Here is a 20,845-nt window from a genome sequence, read left to right as displayed (position 1 = left end):
TTTGAGCTACTTAATCTAGCTCATAGTGTGTTTGACTCTGACTTTACCAATGTGGCTTTTTGCTTGGAGGTGGACTCGCACAAGAAGGAGCAGGAGTTTATTAAGCCATACAGTACAGGTGGTATGTGAGAGAAGGGTTGTTATCCAAACCTGCTGCTGTTTCTTCTTACTATTCCTCCCACTTTCTGGGACATGGACTGAATAAGGCAGCTGATTTCTCTTCTGCCTGCGTGACAGCTGCCTGGTTGTGAAAAGTATCTGTACCAGCTTGAAAAACCTGACCTGGTGGACGGTTGCTAGGAGAATTGCCCTTCCACCTCCTCACTACACCTACAGAGCACTGATATAGCTACTAAAGCGTATGGCACACAAATAAAACTATTTTGCATAGCATGTGGGATGGGTGGGAGTGTCATGATGCCAATGTGTTCTTCAGAAACTGGTAGTGTGGGAAGGAGCTTTATAAACTGCCAGTTTCTCAAACTTTTAAGTACAATTGAACTTCCATTTTGTAGAAACTAATAATGCTGTCACAAGGGTGTTCAATTAATGGAATGATCCTAATCGTATTTTCTATACAGCTTATTTGAATTTGGAGTATGGCGGGGACTTACTTTTTTACAATAAAAAGTTTTTTTAAATGCATGGCTTATGTGTGAGGCATCCACTTAGTGATCATCTGTATGTCTGTTCATTAATGATGGAATGAGTTTTCAGTATGTAATCCAAAAGAACTATTATGCCATGAAAATATTATGACAACTGTTTTGTGAATTCAGTGTTTATGCTTCTAATCCACTATGAATTTGTCTCCCACTTTTTCTGAGGCACTAGAGGTTGTACAGTTGTTAGGCAACATGTACATCCACCCACTCACCCCTGCAGTTTTCCATTGAGAACATGCTGGATTGGTTTTGGTCATTCACAGGCTCTGAAGTTGTAATTCTTCAGTTATTAAGAGTTGGTGCCAGGTGAAGTTTGCTGAAAAAAAAGTGTGTTTTATTTATTGCATTTATATATGCAAATTTTCTTCAACAGAACTCAAAGTGGCATAGAAAAGATTTATTTTATTAATTGATTTAAAGCATTGATATCCCATCTTTCTTCAACAGAGCCCAAGGCAGATGGCAATAATAAATGTTAAAACAAATACTATACTCAAAATAAAAATATTAATTGCCTTACTGCATGATATGTCACTTAATCTAGAGATTCTTGCAACATACCTGCTGTCTGCCTGTGGCTTATAGGATTGTGATCATGTATGGTGAACTATTGTGAGGGTAACATATAGGTAACTATAAAAAGTTATTAATAAGGGAAAATGTAACCCTCCAGATATTGTTGGACTGCAACTCCTAGCAGTTCCAATTGCCAAAGGTGAATGTTGGGAACTGCAGGCTAATAACATCTTGAAAGCTACACCACTGCCCTCCTGCTTTAAAACAATACAGTTATGCAGTACAGTACTACAACAATCAAAAGTAATACACTGTCTTCTTTAAAATAAATCAGAATGCAATATTAAAAATCCACCAAAAGTCAAAGAGCAGGGCAGTTGCTACTTCCCATCTAAAACATGTGTAGTGATGAGGCAATCTGACCCCCATATGGAGCTGGGTGGTGAGAATGCTCCTACAAGAGTCCCTGTGTTTTAATGGGACATGCAGAAGAGCCTCTGCTCCTATTTTGCAACAAGGAGTTGAGTCAAAAGCCCTTTTGGTCCTTGATGTCCATGTGACTAACCTATTGCAATAGAGAAGACTGTTGAACCTGGAACAGTTAAATTGAAGCATTATTGACATGGTTCTCAATGTCACATAGCCATAGGAACAAGTCTCAAAGCATTCTTTATGGGTCAGTTTACCAACCACCTGGTTGGAATCATCCCTCTAAAATTAATAGAGCTCCAATTATTTCTGCCCAAGAGTGGAAACAAGTCAATATTTCCACACACCTCTCCTCCTTGTTGCTCAATAGTAACAGGCTGTCCAGTCTTTTTAATAGATTACATATTGATATGACAGAGAAGGGAGAGTAGTTCAATGTTATATGATTATACAGAAAGGACTAGGAGGGAAAAGAAAGTAATGTATCTATTTTGAATGTAGAATCTGTGATTGAGTTGCTGTGGATATCTTTAATCTTTCAGAAAGAAATACAAAGTTAATGTTTCTCATATAAATGTATGTTGGCATCTGCGTTGGTCATAATGACCTATCCTGGTGTCAGGTTGACCCATAGAAATCAACATGCCAAGGTGGATTCTTATCTCAGCAAATAATCTGCTGGCTATTTTATCTGGCTCTTATCAAGGTCCATTGGTCATGTGGGTTATAGCAGTGACCTGCATGAAGTGAGAGAGATCAGTATGATTTAGCCAGCCCTCAGCTTCTTTAGTCAGAATCACTGCTGGGAAATAGCAGCTCCAGCAGAAGAGAAGCCTCTGAATTTCCTGCACTGATGTCTAAATTTATTTGGAAATCCTCACAAGCAGGAATAGTATATGTGCTTTACCTTAAGAAACCACCTTTGAGATATGCATTGATATCTTGCTTTAAAAAAAACAAACCTAAGGCCACATTCCACTCTCTGTACTCAGGTGAAAGTGGCTGGAATCCAGAACTTGGAAAAATTGCTTTTTGGGGCTATAACTCCCAGAATAACCTTGATTTGCACAGGGTTACCCCCACCCCATTCCCCTTTTCCACACAAAACTGTTCTCTCACACACACAGACATCATTTTCTCTAATAAACCTGTGTCTTGCAGACAAAGGGCTCCTAGCACTTGTCAGTGAAAAAACATTGTGTATTTTTTTCTGCCTTTTTCTCCTAAACATTTTTTTCCTGGTGAGAAGAAAAAAAAAATAGAATTAATTATATGAAAACACAGTTTGGGGGGGGGGGGTGGTTAAAAGCAAAAGACAAAGATTTAGTCCACCATTGTAATATTCTGTGAAAGGGGCAGAGTGTTTTCATAATCAACACTTTCTATGGAAGAGAAGACATCCATACCACTCGCATGCATACTTGGGTGGAGCGAGGGAAAATGTACTGCATTCCTCAGTGGAAATGTGGCTTTCCATTGCTACGAAGCAGCAGCAACAACTCCCCAGTTTTGTGCCTTTGTTTGGTTCATGCCTTTCTCAGCGGGTGAGAAATCCTAGGGGAGCTGTTCCTTCAAAGTGCTGCTGATGCCTTGAAGTGGCAGCTCCTTGCTGAGAAGTTTTGCTTGGGAACTGCTCATTCAAGGTGTCTCCCAGCAGAACCAGTCCCCGCCCTTAAAGGGTTTTGGGCAGAGAAAAGCTCCCCATAGCGGTCTTGGTGGATCAGATGAAGAGGTCTAGTACTCTGAACTCGGGTCCCCTGTTCCTGATCTGTGTACTCATTTTACAAATTTGATGGTGCTCTTATCTTAAGTAGTGGCTCCACAATATTCTTACCAATAATGTTTCCAGCAACAGATGTACTTTTCTTTAACTGTGGGAGGGGGGAGTTTTATTTTACAATGGTACTCTCCTCTCTTTATTACCTGGAGTTGTGGTTGAGGAATTGGTCAACTGGAGAACAATACCAAACATAATTGCTAGGCCCCAATGCTCCAGAGTGCAATTTTAAGCAATGTACTATTATTATGACTTACTTTGCAGTGAACCGCCATGGGAACATTATGTTCTGTAATTGGGTTGGCCTATATATATATATACCCCATGGAAGGAATAAGGAATGAAAGAAGTTTTCAGAGCAGAACAGCTCTTGCAAAGTGTGAACATGACTCACATATTGCTGCCAAGAGGTAGGAGCTAGGGATTGGAGTGTTGTTCTGGAATGATGTCATGGCAACATTGCGCATTGACAGATTGCCTGGTGTGAATGGCTGGCTTTGAAGCACGCTCTTGTCATTTCACCACAAGCTCACATCCAACTTAATGAAAAACTATTTGGTTAATGTCATCGACGTTCAAGTGATGCAAATCCTCAGATCACAGTCCAGTGACTCCTTAGTTTTCATCTCAATGTGTGACACAAAACTAGTCTGTCCTTACACAGAGCTTGGAGACAGTACTGAATAAGCAGATTGACAAATGAAAGCAACCATGAATCCACACATTGTGCTGCTTCTCCCTATGTTATGGGTGAAGAAGATAAAGGTTCAATACCTGGCCCTTTGTAGATAGGACCATATGTTTGTGTCCTCTAAGTGTTTGGCTCCAGTTTCCTTAAGCCTCAGTGAGTGAAGGTCAGTGGGACTTGTGGTTCATCCAAATTGAGAAGGTAGTAGGTTCCCCAGCCCTGACGTAGGAAGGGTGATTAGAAAATTATTAAAATTAATGTTGGTTTGGAGTAGTTAAAAATGACACCTAAAGCCCCCCAGATGAGCACTCTGGAAAAAGACAGTGAAAGGCCAGATAAAATTACAGCATACTTTAAATTCAAAGACAGCTGTGTTAGTCTGCATTTGAGGAAGTAAGTTCAAGTCTACAAAAGCTCATGCTACCAACCCCTATCTTTCAGTTCATCTCAGAGGTGCTATAAGATCCCTTTACATACTAATATACTTTAAAGGTAACATTAAAACTAAAGCAGCAAAAGACTCCAATGAGTCATCTTCCTGCTCCATCCCATCTACCAAAACTAGACAGTTCAGTTAAACAAAAGCACAGCCATGGAAATTGATTGCCTCTTTCCATGCTTATGGTAAAATGTTTTTAAAGGTGTATATAGCTTAAAATGCACAAACTTCATATTGTGCACTTTTAAAAACCTATATACACAGACTTCCCTTGTGCATCACAACAGAAGGGTGGAACAGGAAATACAATTGACATGTTTCTGCTTTACTTTCCAAAATACAATAGCTAGACTGAAAGAGACTAGCATTTAATTCATAGTTACTTGCAGAGATGTATTTTATTTCTAGTCCTCCTGAGGCTGTCATCGTACATGGTTTACCTAGAAGCTGTGGTCCCTAGACTGTGTTCTGCACTGCCCAGTTCATTACAGTTGTTGACATTTGTAATTAATGCTAACATAACCAATGTTAACATTTTCAACATGATTTGTGCAGCAGGGCCACATTCACAGTTTATTTCTTTAGGTGTAACCTTCATATAGATGGAAAGTTTGACTATTTATATGGGATTAGAGCATTACACTCTCTCAGCCTCAGAGGAAGGCAAGGCCAAACCTCCTCTGAACAAACTGCCTAGAAAACCACAATCATGGTTTGCTTTTTGGAATTTATAGATTTAAAAAATATTTTCAAGCTGTGGATGCTTGAATCTCTGGATTTAAAAAAAGCCATGGATACAGAGGGTTGAATGTAATTCATTTCATTGGACCATCTCACAGGGTACAAAAATTGAGCCATGTAGGATACTCCAAGTGAACATGAATTCAGTGCTGAGCCCTTTCAGTGCCTCCATCTGTGTCAATTTTATTAGTCACCATTTCCTACTGTTCAGTCCTTTAAGCAGGTTTTGAAGTTAACTAGTTTGACTGAAATGTGCCTTCCAAACCATACATACAAGTGCAGCAAAGAGTATGTTTCTCCAGCACACCCCCAAGGGAGAAATAGGGCTTTTTTGCTTTGCCCTGGCTGAGATATTACTGCAGTGCAAGGCAGAAAAAGAAATATAGTGTTGTCAGAATCTGGGGCGACTGAAGGTGTTAGCTGCAGACAGTTACCAGGCAACGTCCGCACCATGGGACATAAGAAAGCGGAGAACTCATCGTTCTTTCAGCAGCTGAGATATTTCTATGTGAACGAAAAAGTGAATGTGTCACAGTGGATGTATGGCTGGATGTCAGAAGTGGCCTGCAGGGGAAAAATGGCTGTATATTTTCAAAGTATAAGAGTTTATTTGTGCACTGTCTCCTTCAAACAGGGTCCCAGTAAGATTGCTTGAGGAAAAGATTCCTGCTCTTCAACCATGAAGCACAGGGCGTGACATGAGACCAGTGGCATCACTAAGGTTGGCGTCACCCAGTGTGATAACTCATGGTGTCACTCACCCCCATTGACCTCTTCCCATCCCACACCATACAAAACCTTTCTTATTGTTTTTTGTACTATTGGTACTCATAAACCCCATGATAGGATCACTTAAGGTGAGAAATGACTTGGAGGCACACAACACACACTGTTTATGCTACAACTATTCCCATTACTTTCAGTGATATACGGAAATTATGGTTTTCTTTGCAAGATTTGTTCAGAGGAGGTTTGCGATTGCCCTCCCCTGAGGCTGAGAGGTTGTGACTTGCCCAAGGTTACCCCAGTGGGTTTTATGGTCAAGCTCACAATCAAAACCTGGTCTCCAGAATCCTCATCAAGCACTCAAAACACTATGTCACACTGGCTCTAGCAAAATTAAAATTATACCTAGTGGCACAGGTTGAATAGTTAAATGCTGGTACCGCTGTCACAGCATTGTGTGTTTGATCCGTAGGGCTCCAGGTTGACTTAGCCTTCCATCCTTTCATAGATCGGTAAAATGAGTATCCAGCTTGTTGGGGGCAATTGACTAAAACGTTTGTAAACCGCTTAAAGTGTGCTTAGTTCACTATAGAAATGTAAATGCTAAAGTGCTATTGCTACTTTTAAATTACAAGATCAAGCACACAGCCTACATGTATTTACACATACATAGTTTCATGGGGTTAAAATGAAAATTTGGTAAAATGTGAATTTTTTAAAGAAAAATGTACAGCGCTGTGTAAATTTACAGCACTTTATAAATAAAGGTTAATAATAATAATAATAATAAATCTTAATTAAATTTTGAAAACCTGTGGCCTCTCTTTTCTCCTTCAACTGAGCCTTGCCCCACTAACACCATCTCTTCAGTGTTTTAAAGGGATACAGGCAAACACCACAGCCTGTTTCTGCCAACAGGGAGATGTTTGGGGAACAGTGGTGTCACCCTCCCTTTAGCGTGTAACCTAGTGTGATCCTCACTCCCCACACCTCCCAGTGATGCCCCCTACATAAGACTTGGCTGACAAATAGGGCCAGCCAATCTATTAGGCAGAGTGAGGGAATTGCCTCAGGTGCCATTCCTTTAGCCGTTCCACCTGACCAATCCCACTAGCAGTTTTTGTATGCTGGAGAATGAAGCTGTGTGTGCCACATGGCCTGTCCTATTCCATGAAACTGGTCAGATGTGGTGGAGGATGCTGTTCTATTGCCAATATTTAACTGGCATGCAAGTCACTTCCTGAATTTAGAATGAATTTAGAATTTAGAATGAATTTAGAATGTAGGTGCCATCTTGTTTTTCATCTCAGGCAGCAACATGTCTTGCTGTGACCCTGCTTACGGAAAAGGGCTATTGTGAAGTTAAATAAGAAAACCTCACACAAGCCACACTGAGTGCCATAGCAGTACAGTTATGTAATATTAAATTCTGGACTTGATAGTTTTGTGGGAGTAAACGTGGAGGCAGCCCTTTGTCTGAGCAGGAACCAAAACTGATGGGGTGGGATGTTCTTCAGATGGTAAAGCATATTACTTCAAAACAGGATAAATTAGTTCTGTTGTGATTGAAGGCTTTCCTACACAGTCAGTTGAGCGTGATCCTGGCCATCTGCCTCACAAAAACAAGAGATGCAGTAACCAAGATTGTTATCCTTGCATTATACTCGATGACCAGCATTATTAAATGTTTACAGTCCCAAATTTAGGTGCCCCATGCCAACATTTCTATATGATTCAGATCCAGAAAGCAATAGTATCGCTATGTTTTCCTCAAGAAATCTGTCTTCTCTCCCCTGTATATGTAAGTGGCCCATTGAGGATGTATATGTATAGGGAGAGAATACATTTCTGGGCCTGTTGGAGGGATGTGGTAAGGTTCCACAAAGGTTTGATATGTGAGATTATATTCTGAAGTAGCATTGGCAAGCCTGCTGCTATCGATTTGGAGTTTGGTCTGTTCTTGTTAACCTTGACACCACCTGCCCTGCCTATGTCAATAATGTTAAATTCACCCGCAACGTCCTTTTCTGCCTCTTTTCTGCTGAGGATTTCTACATGAAGGGAATCCTTGGTCATAAATCAACTTTACTCATTCCTTCCTCCTGCACTTATAAAGATGACTGGAACGTGAACTGAGACGTTTTTGGGATTTAACCATATTTTTTTCTGGAAAAAAAACTTGTATGCCTGTTTTCTTTTGAATCCCAACTTTAGAAATACCAGTCCCATTGGTAGACAGGATCCTTTAACCCTCGCTAGTTGGGCTCAAACTGCAGATTCCCCCCCCCCTCACATGTGGGACTTGGCCATTGCATTTTGCCTTGTTGACCTCTAGGACTCAAAGAAGATGCTACGCCACTTGCCTTCTCTGTTCCAAAGGAAGCTTAAAGCCATTCTTTGCTTTTTCCTCATTTTGGTTATCCTGATACACATGATGTTGGATTTAATGCTGCCTGCTGGCCATAGTTCCTGTGGATGTACACCAAATGTAGCCGGACCCCTGGGTCTCCCTCCGCTTAATCCCATACAATCAGACAAAAATAAACTGAACCTGAGGATTCTCCAAGACTTCAGTGGCAGCAACAGCTCCCTGGAAAAAGGATTTCACTTGACAGAAGCTGTACCACAAACAGGTGGCAGGAATACCACTCCTCTCTACAGCCACAGCCTCAACAAGCAAGAAGTGGATGAAAAACCAACATGGACAGGGAGATCCAAACTGGTTGCCCTTTTTGAACATCCTCTCTATAAAGTTCCAAGCCCCAAGATTACAAAGAGAGACAAGCTGTTTGTTTCCAAACCCAAGATGAAGCTCTTCGTGAAAAGTAGCGGGAGTGATGAACGGTTAGAGCATCTCTTTTTTTTTCCAGGAACATGGGCACACTATATGGCTCATCCAAAGGACATACATTGGTCTTCCCCAACTTGGCAGCCTCTAGGTGTGTTTTATGACAACTATCATCCACCTCAGCCAGTATGGCCACTACCAGGCTGGGGATGATGGGTTTGGGAAGGATATAGATCTTCTTCAAAGATGGCTCTGTCTGCAGTCATATCCAGGTCATGTATATAACTATATGCTTAATTCTTCCTCAATCTCATTTTAATTTAACAGAGTTTCAAGGGGTTGTAAAGATTAGAGATTTCTGCTCTTTCAAAAAATGTAACCATAGACTTATGGCCTCAGATATATTGGGCTAGCTTCCAATGCACTATTATTACACTAAGATGCTTTCCATTTCCTGCTTTCTGAATGTATTGCTTTTTATGATAAAGTTTTAACATTTAATTGTAGAGCATGGCATCTATGGAAATGACACTATATTGCAGTGATAGATGAGTTAATCTAGTTCCAGTCCAGAGTTATTTGTGAGGTTAAGGAAATATCTTAATCAAGGAATGTGTAGCTCCTAGTAGAGGAAGAATGGAAAATGTGGCTGAAGCGGATGTGTAATTATGTATAAAGCCTGTGAAAACAACTATGGATACTTCTAATGACATACCTTCTGAGGGGATACTTCTAAGGACATAACTTCTAAAGGAAATGATTTCAAAATAGTTGTGAAAACATGAACTCTCATGAGTTTTGAAAGAAAGGACATATTTTCCATCGGGAAACATGACTCAATAATATCAAGCAAACTTAGCACGTATGTAGCCTCAGGTTTGGTCCCTAATGATCTCAAAATACTCAGTTTTTCTGCAGTGAGCTGATTTTCTTTTGAGCTGATTAAATTAAGCTGAATTAAACCAGGAGAAAGCAATTTGCATCCCTCAGGCCTCTTGTTGTTGTTCTCTACTCAAGCTTTCCCTTTGCCAGGTGCGGAAAGGGTTTCTCCCTTCTTTCTGAGCAGTAGAAGAAGAGTCCCTCAAAAGTGCTGAGCCTGTCAAATCCACACATTCAAAAGTCTTCCAGCACTCCTGATGCTCAGCTGCTGAGTGTGCAATGGCTGCTGACTCCCTCTTGTTTCATGCTAGCCTCATTCCGATTATAGAGTAGTCATAATTTAGCTCACTGTTAGTATATATGATAAACATACCATATGCTTTTATTTTTGTCTGTTGTGGCGGTACGGGGTTCTGCAGGATCAGCAGTGGGAAGCCAGATGCGATTCTTCCAAAACATGATCCCAACCCTGCGTGGCTCCGGTTTTATGCTGGCATCAATCGCTACGAATTGTACCCCCGCCATGATCCCACTCGCCAGGCCTTGATGGAGGATTTGGCCACACAAAAAATTCTCAGCTCAGGTACTACTCTACTGGCACTATTAACTACAAGGCACATACTTAATTGTTTATTTTGAGTACGTGTGTGTGCGTGTGCCATATTCAGATTCATCTTTTCATTTCATCCACTGTTTGTTGTTGTGTGCCTCCAATTCATTTTTGACTTATGGCAACCCTAAGGCAAACCTATCATAAGGTGGTCTTGGAAAGTTTCTTAGAGGGGGTTTGCCATTGCCATCCTCTGAGGCTGAGAAAGTATGACTTGCCCAAGGTCACCCAGTGGGTTTTTATGCTTGGGCGGGGAATTTAATCCCAATCTCCAGAGTCATAGCCACTCCTCTCCAATGCTAAAACCACTACACCACTCTGGCTCTCTCAGCCACTGTTTGCCTCTTTGTTTTCCCTCTGGTCTTCATTTGTTCTCTTCAGCGGTTCAGCACTTGGTGGGTTATATCATCCTGATGGGAGAATTGTGGAAAAAGGTGCTTCCTGACAGGTTATGCTGTAGAGCTAAGTGACATGGGCTATGTCTTCCTTCCTTCCTTCCTTCCTTCCTTCCTTCCTTCCTTCCTTCCTTCTCTCTTTCTCTCTCTCTGTTTCTCTTTCTCTAAATGCCAACCTGAACTTCCTTATGAGTGCTCATGATTCTTGTTGATGTCATTTTAGTTCAGAAGCCTGGAGGGACACAATTAAAGCTGATCATGACCTTCCCCAATCATGGGCAAGCCCTCTTCAAACCCATGAAGTGAGTACAACACTTTTGGTGACCCTGCATCAATAACCTGGATGGTTCAGGCTCTTTTTCATGCTTTGAACTGATCTCTGATGGATTTCATTTGGGAAACAGATAATGTTTGGTACATAGTACTGTGGAGTTAAGTAATAGTCAATGTATGTAGCAAACTGATTGAACGGTCCCTTCATTCTGAACCAAAGCACAAGGGTTTAGTTACAGTTTGTAGTTGCCATTTGCACAGACATCTGTGTGATAATTCTAAGAAAAATTTCTTCATTATAATCATATCTCCTCCACTGTGTAATATTAAGTATTGCTGTTTGAAAGAGGCATTTTCCTAAATTTTGCTTGTGTCTTTTGGGTACACAAGCTCCATCCATGCTCCACACAGTTTCAAAGGAAAAGATAGCAACTCCCCTTCTGTAACTTAGGGTGGTAACTAATGGAGACACTCCGTATGGTGGTAAAGGAAGATTTCTCATTCTGCTCTTTTGGCATACCCCATAGGAAGGAATCCTCTGCCGTTTCTGACTCCAATTCTTAATCTGGATGTTTCATTGATTAACATTTAATTTTTTATTCAATTAAATGCAACATTCTCATGCCTCATGAAACTGTTGTTTGAAGATCTCTTGCATTTTTCTGCTCTGGGAACAGAGCGGAAAATCAAGTCCCATCCTCCATTGATCAGGATCAGACTGTTGGGCAGGGAGGCAGAATTTTCCACCTGCATCTTTCTTCATGATTACTATCACATAGAAGATAGGGAATGTAGACTGCTACAATGAATCAACAGAACATATCCCATTCTTTAGAACTGTATGTTCCTATTTATATCCCCAACAGGTTATTCAGTACACAGAACTATGGTTTGACCTGAAGGAATTGATCCAGTTTCCTTCTGTATTTTCAGTAGTAGTCTATTTTATCCAATTCAGCAAGAGTAGCTTCCCATAACATGATGATTAACTTTTTTAAAAAAAAGTAACTTGCAGGTTCCCATACATTGGACTCCATTTAAAGGCAGTATTCTTTCCAAGATTCAAGGCCTTAAGTCTCATAGCAGTGAGAATATCTAAGAAACCCAATCAGATTCCTAGCAGGCAACATCGTAGTTTAATTAAAAGGATTTTAAAAATATTCACATTTTCGGAAACAAATATTAAATTTCTAAGCAGCTGGACTTCCTTTACCCTGACATTGCAGTGGAAGTATTACACTTCTGTTCCCTAACAAATACAGTGGATCCTTGGGATCCACTGGGGTTTGGTTCCAGGATCTCCAATGGATACCGAAATCCTTGGATGCTCAAGACCCATTATATACAATGGCATAATGAAATAGTGTCCCTTATATAAAATAGCGAAATCAAGGTTTGCTTTCTGGAATTAATATCTTTTAAAAATATTTCCAAGCCATGGATGCTTACATCCATGGATAAAGAATCCATGGATATCAAAGGATAACTGTGCTGGGTTTTGTTCCAGAGTTTGGAGTGGAGAAGTGAGTGCAATAAGTAAGCTGTTCCTTGCTAGCTGTAATTAATACCACCACCATTCCAAGAACTCAGAGACACAACTATCTTAGTCTGTTTCAACATAAAAAGCTATAAAGGAATCCTAGCACCTTTCAGTCTGACTGCATGCATCTGATGAATTGGACTAGAGTTCATAAAAGCTTATGCTAAATATTTATTTTTCTCAGTTAGACTGAAATGTGCTACAGGAATCCTTTATCTCTTTCGAGAAGCTGTTCATACAACAATTTGTCTCAGTCATTTATTTGGAATTTGTCTAGAATACTGTGGAATTTTATGCCACACGCCAAACAGTTCAACAAAGCTTTAACAATAATTTAAAATAAGACATATGAAAAACACTATTGCAGTAAGGATATCATTATTCCTATTTAGATCAGTTATAGATCCTGATGGAAATGATGACCAGAGCCCTCCATGTTGTTCATTGGAGATAGACGACCTCTGGTGGTAAAAAATTAAAATTAATGGATCACTCTGGTTGCTTCTGGATGGGGGGCTCCCAGGAAAAAGAGATGTAAGAAGAAATAGGAAAAGGTGGGAGGGCTACAAACTGAAGATGATTGCCTCTCAAATGACCCCTGCCATGATAATACTTTGTGAACAAAGCAAGGTAGTAAAAGACTTGTCTGGAAGCAGAATCTGTTTAAAACAGGGATGTGAGTTGTATAGACAGTAGGCCATCAGGTGGAGGGAGGACAGCAAGCCTGACAGAAGCCCCTTCCCCCATTATCAGGGGGGGGGGAAGTGGCCTACAAATTGACCTTTTCTCCTCCCAGATGCCTCCAAGGGGGGCACATCTGTAAAGTTTATTGTGATTATTCCACTCCCTTGTATGGTCTAAAGTAGCTTTATAAAGGTCTCTGGTGCCTGTGCTTGTTATACAGGATGGCTGCATCTCCAAATTCTTTGTTGTTTCTCAGCAACAACAATAGTGTTTATGGCTGGCCAACTGAATGCTAGTTTGTCATCAGAGTTTATGGAACAGCTGTAGTGTAGTGGGAAGACCACATGCTTTCTCACATGCAAAAGATCCCAAATTCACTTGCTACTAAGGATAGCTAGATGTCTGAAATACTGAATGTGCCACCCATTCATTCATTTATTGACAACCAATACTAAGATAGAATAGGGTTGCCATACCACCCAGCTGGCTGGGGTTTTCCTAGGTTCTAGGCATCCCTTCTGGTGCATACTTGGATGATTATCTGGTCCAGATTCCAAGTTTTGTTTTTAAAAAACAACAATATAAGTCTTTGTTCATTGTAGAAACTGACAATATGAGTCAAAATGTGGAGATACTTTTTTGTCAAATAGTTGTACAAGAAACAAGTCCACCCCTGCCTTTCAAAGGAAAGTGAGCAATGTAAGCAGCAGACTGCAAGATGCAAAAGAAGGGCTCATTAAGCGGATGAGGCGAGGCAAGGGATAATGTAATGAATTTTTATAACTTAAATGAAAATTAGGATAATTTGCACAGTTATGGTAATTTGCATATCATTCAGACTATACCTGGATTTGTGGAAGTAGAGCATGGCAACCCTAAACTAGATGGACTAATTATCTGCCTCAATATGAATCCAATGCACTTGACATAGAGTGCACTGCGAAGTGATTCAAAAAAGGGTGTGGACATTAGTTCAGCACTGGACAGCTAAACACTTAGACAGACAGACAGATAGATTCCTATTTCCAATATTTCTCTCCCCCATTTTCAGGCAAACCCGAGACCAGGAGACACCAGCAGATTTCTTTTACTTCTCAGATTTCGAGCGACACAATGCAGAAATAGCAGCCTTTCACTTGGACAGGTGAGTACAGTACAGCTCTGTCACTCAAAATATGTCTGTTCTGTATTTTAGAGACCAGCAGGACAGTATAGAAAATGATCATAGCTTGGTGGTAGTATGACAAATGTTTTGCATTCAGAAGGTGCCAGTTTCAGTACCTGGCACCTCCAATTACAAAAGGATGCTAGAAAGCAAGTTAGGGAAGGACTTCAAGAGTTCAAGAGCTTGTGACTAGGCTAAGCTCCAGCCTCAGAGGTTCTTGGGTCAAATCTTGTGGTCCCCAACAAACATAGTGGCATATCAATTACTTATTTTTCCCCACCTTTTTATCATGAGATCATGAAAAATGGTAATATAAATATTAGTCAACATTTAAAATGCCAGACCCAGCAACATCGGGGACTGCCTGAAGGAAGAGGCCCCTCCCTCTTCAACTGTCATCTCGGCCTCAGAGGGAGCCATCAGGCAGACCCAGCAACATCGGGGACTGCCTGAAGGAAGAGGCCCCTCCCTCCTCAACTGTCATCTCGGCCTCAGAGGGAGCCATCAGGCAGACCCAGCAACATCAGGGACTGTCTGAAGGAAGAGGCCCCTCCCTCCTCAACTGTCATCTCGGCCTCAGAGGGAGCCATCAGGCAGACCCAGCAACATCAGGGACTGCCTGAAGGAAGAGGCCCCTCCCTCTTCAACTGTCATCTCGGCCTCAGAGGGAGCCATCAAGCAGACCCAGCAACATCGGAGACTGCCTGAAGGAAGAGGCCCCTCCCTCTTCAACTGTCATCTCGGCCTCAGAGGGAGCCATCAGGCAGACCCAGCAACATCAGGGACTGTCTGAAGGAAGAGGCCCCTCCCTCCTCAACTGTCATCTCGGCCTCAGAGGGAGCCATCAGGCAGACCCAGCAACATCAGGGACTGCCTGAAGGAAGAGGCCCCTCCCTCTTCAACTGTCATCTCGGCCTCAGAGGGAGCCATCAAGCAGACCCAGCAACATCGGAGACTGCCTGAAGGAAGAGGCCCCTCCCTCTTCAACTGTCATCTCGGCCTCAGAGGGAGCCATCAGGCAGACCCAGCAACATCGGGGACTGCCTGAGAGCTGGTGGAGGACTACTTCTGCCGCTGGCCCCCCCCCCCATGTCACCTGGGAAGAAGCTCCCCAGAACTGCGGAGGACTATCTTGCCGCTGTGGTGGCTTTTTACCAGGGGGGAGGGGTCAGTGAGAGAGGGGTGTTTTTATGTATTCGTAATTGTTTTATTGATATTTGCTGTGAACCGCCCTGATCTATGGAAGGGCGGTATAAAAATTAAAAAATTATTAAAAAAAAATTATTATTATTTTCCATCCACTTTCTTGTATTTATTTGAACTGAGTGTTCATGTAGGATATCTTTTTCTGTATCCAAGATTACTATCTGTTCAGCAGCTACAAAACAGAATTTGTTTTAGTTTCCTATCTGCTTGTTTTCCCCCTGGGAGGATCCTGGATTTCCGAAGAATTCCCCCAGTTTCTGGCCGTTTGGTGAATATAACCAAGGAAATTCGTGACATCACAACTGACAAGAAACTGTTTAAGACTTTCTACATCTCCCCAGGTGAGCATTTTTTCTACCTACCTATCGTTCAGAAGATTAATATATTTCAAGGATAGCAAAAATATGACCCTGGGAACTCATTGCACTCCCAAGAAAGTTTTCGTAGCCCTCAACACCTCTAGAACACTTCTTTTTTCCTGGTAAAAGGGGTGATTTTCTTTTCTTGAAAGTATCCTGGTGTAGCAATTTATCTTTTAAGTGGCTCATAAGGCTCCCCTGCACAACTTTATCATAAAAATATCTGGATTTTGCCCCACCCCCTCTTGGTATTGGTTGGCAATCTGCCATCCACGGCTGACCCTGCTTAGCTTCCAAGATCATATAGGATCTGGTGCCTTCAGGGTATGTAAATACTCTTAAATACTTTGGCTTAAACCCAATTGGACATTGCAATTAGAGTAGACTCATTGAATAAACAGTACGTTGGAAAATCATTATTTATGTAAACTCCCTTGTTTAACATGGTCTATTCTAACTAGGACTAACGATTGGATATAGGCCTGTGCTTTGCAACAAGGATAAATCACAATATATAATTTCTGGAAAAATTCACTCCCACCACATAGCTTTACTGGGAGGGAACATGGAAGTTTGAATTTGTAAGCTGGCAGATTGTTCTCCCAGATAATTAAAACACCATAGCAGCCCTACACTAGTCTTCATCCACAAAAACATATGGTGGTATTATCATGTCGGTGGTTTATTGATGTTATGCTTCTCTGACTTTTTCTTCACTCTGTTTTGTCTGGGTCAACTCAAGCTGGCAATGTCTGCTTCTTTGGCGAATGTTCCTACTATTGTTCCACTGAGCATGCTTTGTGTGGAAAGCCTGACCAGCTGGAAGGCTCTATGGCAGCCCTTTTGCCTGACAAAGCACTGGCTGAACGGCACTCGTGGAGAAGTCCCTGGAGGCGTTCTTACTCCAAAACCAAAAAAGCTGAGTGAGTAGTAATAAAACCAACATGATAAAAACAGGACATTCTGGATAGAAGGGGGTCAAAAGAGTGAAAGGAAAGTTCTGGATGGAACTAAAGACTGCTTGAAGGCGTCTTTTAAAATGCATCCAGGGATTACTTTTTGTTTCATTAGCCTCCACTTTTTTATGATTTCCATGTTGGTGGCCAAATTTATAGGATCTATGCTTTTTTAAAAATATATATATATGCTTGGGGTAGCTAATGAGCAGGCTAATCTGCTTTTTCCTTTTCTCTCTGTTTTGCTGTTCACACATGTTCAGTAAGCAATTCTGGAGACATCTGCTGTTTATCTTGCCTGCTGTAAGCAGGTATACATAACTCCTGTAGGATCACCTGGAGTAGAATCCCATTTTACCCCAGCTCAAACTTTATTGTATTGTGTATTGCAGACAAGTTGCTACAACCCAACACCAAACAGCTGTATTTCTGCAGTCCTCTTTCACCATCCCGAAACCAATGTTACTTAAAAACGCATCCAACTAGATGAGTAGAAAAGGTGGCTGAGTAGGTGTAAAAAGACTTTCTGCCATGGAGCTTCACTTAGTTAACAAAGCCTCACTGAGTAGGAAGTCTTTTTACACCTACCCTTTTCTGCTCATCTAGTGGTACAAGTTTGAGATCTCTTGAGAGAGCAGGAAAATAAGTAGAAAGATGGATGTTCTCATGGGTCATGTTATAAATCAGGGATTCCCAAACCTTTGGTCCTCCAGATGTTTTGGACTTCATCTCCCAGAAACCCTGACTGTTGGCCAAGCTGGCTGGGGCTTCTGGGAGTTGAAATCCAAAACATCTGTAGGACTGAAGTTTGGGGATTACTGTTATCGATGCATGTTGATCTCTCATCTGCTAGGCAGTACCTCCTGGAATTTCATGCTAATTTTTGCATAAACTACAGCCATGCTACTTCACAGCCCATCTGAAAAACATTTTGCACACAATTGTATTACACTGCCAGGAAAAAATTCCACCAGGAAGTGGATTAAGTATAATATTGAAGATTTGATTTACTCGACTTCTAGAAGCTCTCCTTTTGACTTTGGGAAAGCTGCAGCTGCAAGCTCAGGAGAGGAGAGAGGGAATTTAGGTTGTTGTTTTACTATTTTGTAAGAGTTCTGTTTTGGAAAGCATCTTCCTACTAGCATATCTATATTATCAGCTTTGAGGGAAGAGGTGACCTTGAGGAGCTGCAGAAGGTGATCAAATGACATGTAGAATCAACCCAGTTTTCCTCCTATATGTGACATCTTGTCATGACTGACTCTTTTAAGGTGGGAGCTGAATGAAAATTACTGCACTGAAGTACGACAGACACCACCATACGACAAAACGTCCCGTCTTCTGAACCTCATTGACATGACTGTGCTTGACTTCCTTATGGGTGAGCGTATCCATTCCTTCTTGCAGGATACACTATGTTTAGGGAAGGGAGCACAGTGGTAGAACATATGTTTCCATACAGAGGGTTCAGCCTGAATCCTGGAAATCTCCATTTAAAGAGACAGATAGGAAAGTCAGTGGAGAAGACCTCTGCCTGAAACGCTGTTGAACCACCACTGATCAGACCAAGCTACATTGGGACAGACAGATACATAAAATACCAGGAGTATCATGCTAGGTCAGACCAAAGGCCTATCTATTATTATTTATTATTATTAACCTTTATTTATGAAGCGCTGTAAATTTACACAGAGCTGTACATATTCAGTTCATACTTTGGCCAACCAGTTGCCTGTCAGAAATATATGAGCTGATTTTCCCCAATATATACAAAGGTTTACTACCTAAGATACTGGGGGTGATGCATAGGTATCCTGTCTATTAGTCATTTTGGCCCTATTTGGTAGGACTTTATCTAATCCTCTTTTAAAATTCAAATGTCAATGTTTCTGACTGCTACAACCCCATCCTTTGCTGATCTACATACCTGAGCTAATCCCCCTGTAGAGGAATATTTGTTCAGTACTTTTTGTTCTTTGTTGTTATTACATGATCACAAAGAGTTCATAAATAATAGAGTTGGAAGGGACCAGTCCAACCCCCTGAGAAGTAAATAATTTGCCTCATGGGGCCTTTTTAGCTAAGAAGTGTTAATATCAACAATTAAAACACAGTACAACTAGGCCAGTGGCATTTTATTTCCCATTTTCTGTTGTTCTCACTTTTCTTGCCAGTCTGGTCTTACTTTCTGGTGTCTCTCAGCCCAAGGGACTCTATTCTTACACCTTCATCAGTCTATTTTCATGCCTTCCGTGAAGCAAATTATTTTCTGTGAAAACATTTCACAAACCACTTACAGGCATGAATCATAAATAAACTTAAGGAGGTAAGTAGAAGGAAGCTTTCCTGGCCCTTCCTCTCTTCTGCCCACCATGAAAGCCTTCTAGAGGATCATGAGCACCTCCTGAACTATGGGGGATGTGGCTTAAGCAGTTGCACTGAAACTTTGATGTTGGTGGGATAGGGTCTTTTTGCAGACTTTCTTATCTAAATTTTTACTTTAGGTTAAAAAGCTTAGTCATCATTACTAATATTCCTTTCTTTTTGATTTTTGGAATCTATGAAGAAATAGAACCAAAATGGTAGTCTGTAAAAAAATGGATTACAAATACAGAAGCATGCAAGGGTGAAATGCAAATGAGTAAATGCTTCACTGAAGCAAGCAGTGTAGGACTATTTCATCTCATTCACACCATTCAGACTGACCTTTTTGCACTGGAAGGAACTGGGAAGATTCGGTTCCACCCCCCCATCCCTCTGGAAGGAAGTGCTGACTACCTTTTTAACCCTGAATGCCCTCTCGGAGAAATCAGGTTAAAGTTGCTATCAATCAAATTTAGTTCCGCGCTCGTCATAGGTGATGTTTCCTGCGCCCATTGGGCCATCAGAAATGTGCTTCCCCCCTCCTTGTTTTAAAAAAAAAACAGGCTCCAGATGCTGTCAAATTAAAAAGCTCTCGTGTGTGTGTGTGTGTGTTTGTGTGTGTTGTGGGTACAGTCGGCCCTTCTTATACACTGACTTTTTATACACTGATTCAAGCATACACGGTTTGAAAATGTTCAAAAAAGTATAAATTTCAAATATCAAATCTTGATTTTCCATTTTTTATAAGGGACACCATTTTGCTATGTCATTATATTTAATGAGACTTGAGCATACATGGATTTTGTTATACACGGGGGATCTTGGAACCAAACCCCAGCGTATAACAAGGGTCCACTGTATTTGGGTTAGTTCAGGTTATGATCTTCCCTTGGCCCCGTTTTCAACCCCAAAATGCAAGCTAATGCCATTTCTGCATCCTGTATCCTCCCTCCTTGCCACCCCAGAATGCCTCATACACATGTAGTAATAATAATAATAATAATAATAATAATAATAACAACAACAACAATTAATTCCTCACCTCAGAATGCCAGAACAGAATGTGATGCCATGCATTCTTTGCTTTCTAGGCTACCCCTGAATTCCGTAGAGACAGTAGCAAAAGCATTCTGTATCAATTTGCCAAATTGGAAAGAAAAATGTTGAAACATTCGCATTGTAGCATTCGCAAAAACCATACCCATAGACTGCCAAAAATAATTTTTAATTTTTTTTTAAAAGGGAAAGCTGCCTGGTGCGAGAGGAAGGCTTGCTCCGTCCTGTAGCCTCCCTCTGACCTGCCCTGAATTGCTCCTTCCTTCTCCTCCTCCTCCTCTGTCACTTTCTCCTCTGACTGCTGCCCCGCTTCTGCTGCCTTCTTTGCCCTGGTGGAGTTGGGGAGAGAGGGAAAGCTGCTTCTGGCTTGGCTTGCTATCTAGACGGATCTCTTCCGGCAGGCCTTACCTGAATAAAGTGCCCAGCCACAGAATGACTGCCCCTCACATCATGTATTAGCACACCACTCTGTCTTCGTGTGTGTGTGTGTGTGTGTGTGTGTATATATATATTTCAGTTTTAATAGATATTTTAATTGTAACATGTTTAATCCTGTTTTAAGGGGGGGAATTTGGGACATAATGTTGTA

General features: G+C 41.2%; 1 protein-coding gene across 3 annotated transcripts in view; it reads left to right on the top strand.

The window, feature by feature from the left end:
* The first annotated feature begins 41 nt into the window (after positions 1 to 41).
* Positions 42 to 20,845, top strand: part of LOC149311931 (extracellular serine/threonine protein kinase FAM20C-like) — a 33,005-nt gene continuing 12,201 nt past the window's right edge. Inside the window, exons 1-8 of one of the 3 annotated variants that reach the window (XM_089528206.1) lie at positions 42 to 971; positions 5,890 to 5,976; positions 10,068 to 10,231; positions 10,877 to 10,955; positions 14,202 to 14,294; positions 15,747 to 15,862; positions 16,623 to 16,803; positions 18,108 to 18,217. In XM_089528206.1, the coding sequence (XP_089384332.1) occupies positions 5,954 to 5,976; positions 10,068 to 10,231; positions 10,877 to 10,955; positions 14,202 to 14,294; positions 15,747 to 15,862; positions 16,623 to 16,803; positions 18,108 to 18,217 (766 nt within the window). In that variant the 5' untranslated portion in view covers positions 42 to 971; positions 5,890 to 5,953. Of the gene's footprint in view, positions 972 to 2,935; positions 5,977 to 8,286; positions 8,826 to 10,067; positions 10,232 to 10,876; positions 10,956 to 14,201; positions 14,295 to 15,746; positions 15,863 to 16,622; positions 16,804 to 18,107; positions 18,218 to 20,845 lie in introns of those variants that run through there. The other 2 variants (XM_089528205.1, XM_089528204.1) reach the window with 2 other exon arrangements.

The sequence above is a fragment of the Sceloporus occidentalis genome, unplaced genomic scaffold, assembly GCF_023333645.1.
Source record: "Sceloporus occidentalis isolate IW3139 unplaced genomic scaffold, rSceOcc1.0.p SCAF_5, whole genome shotgun sequence".
In the NCBI taxonomy this organism is placed as follows: Eukaryota; Metazoa; Chordata; class Lepidosauria; order Squamata; family Phrynosomatidae; genus Sceloporus; species Sceloporus occidentalis.
Note: the sequence above shows the minus strand (reverse complement) of the source record. Positions and strands in the feature narration are given on the sequence as shown.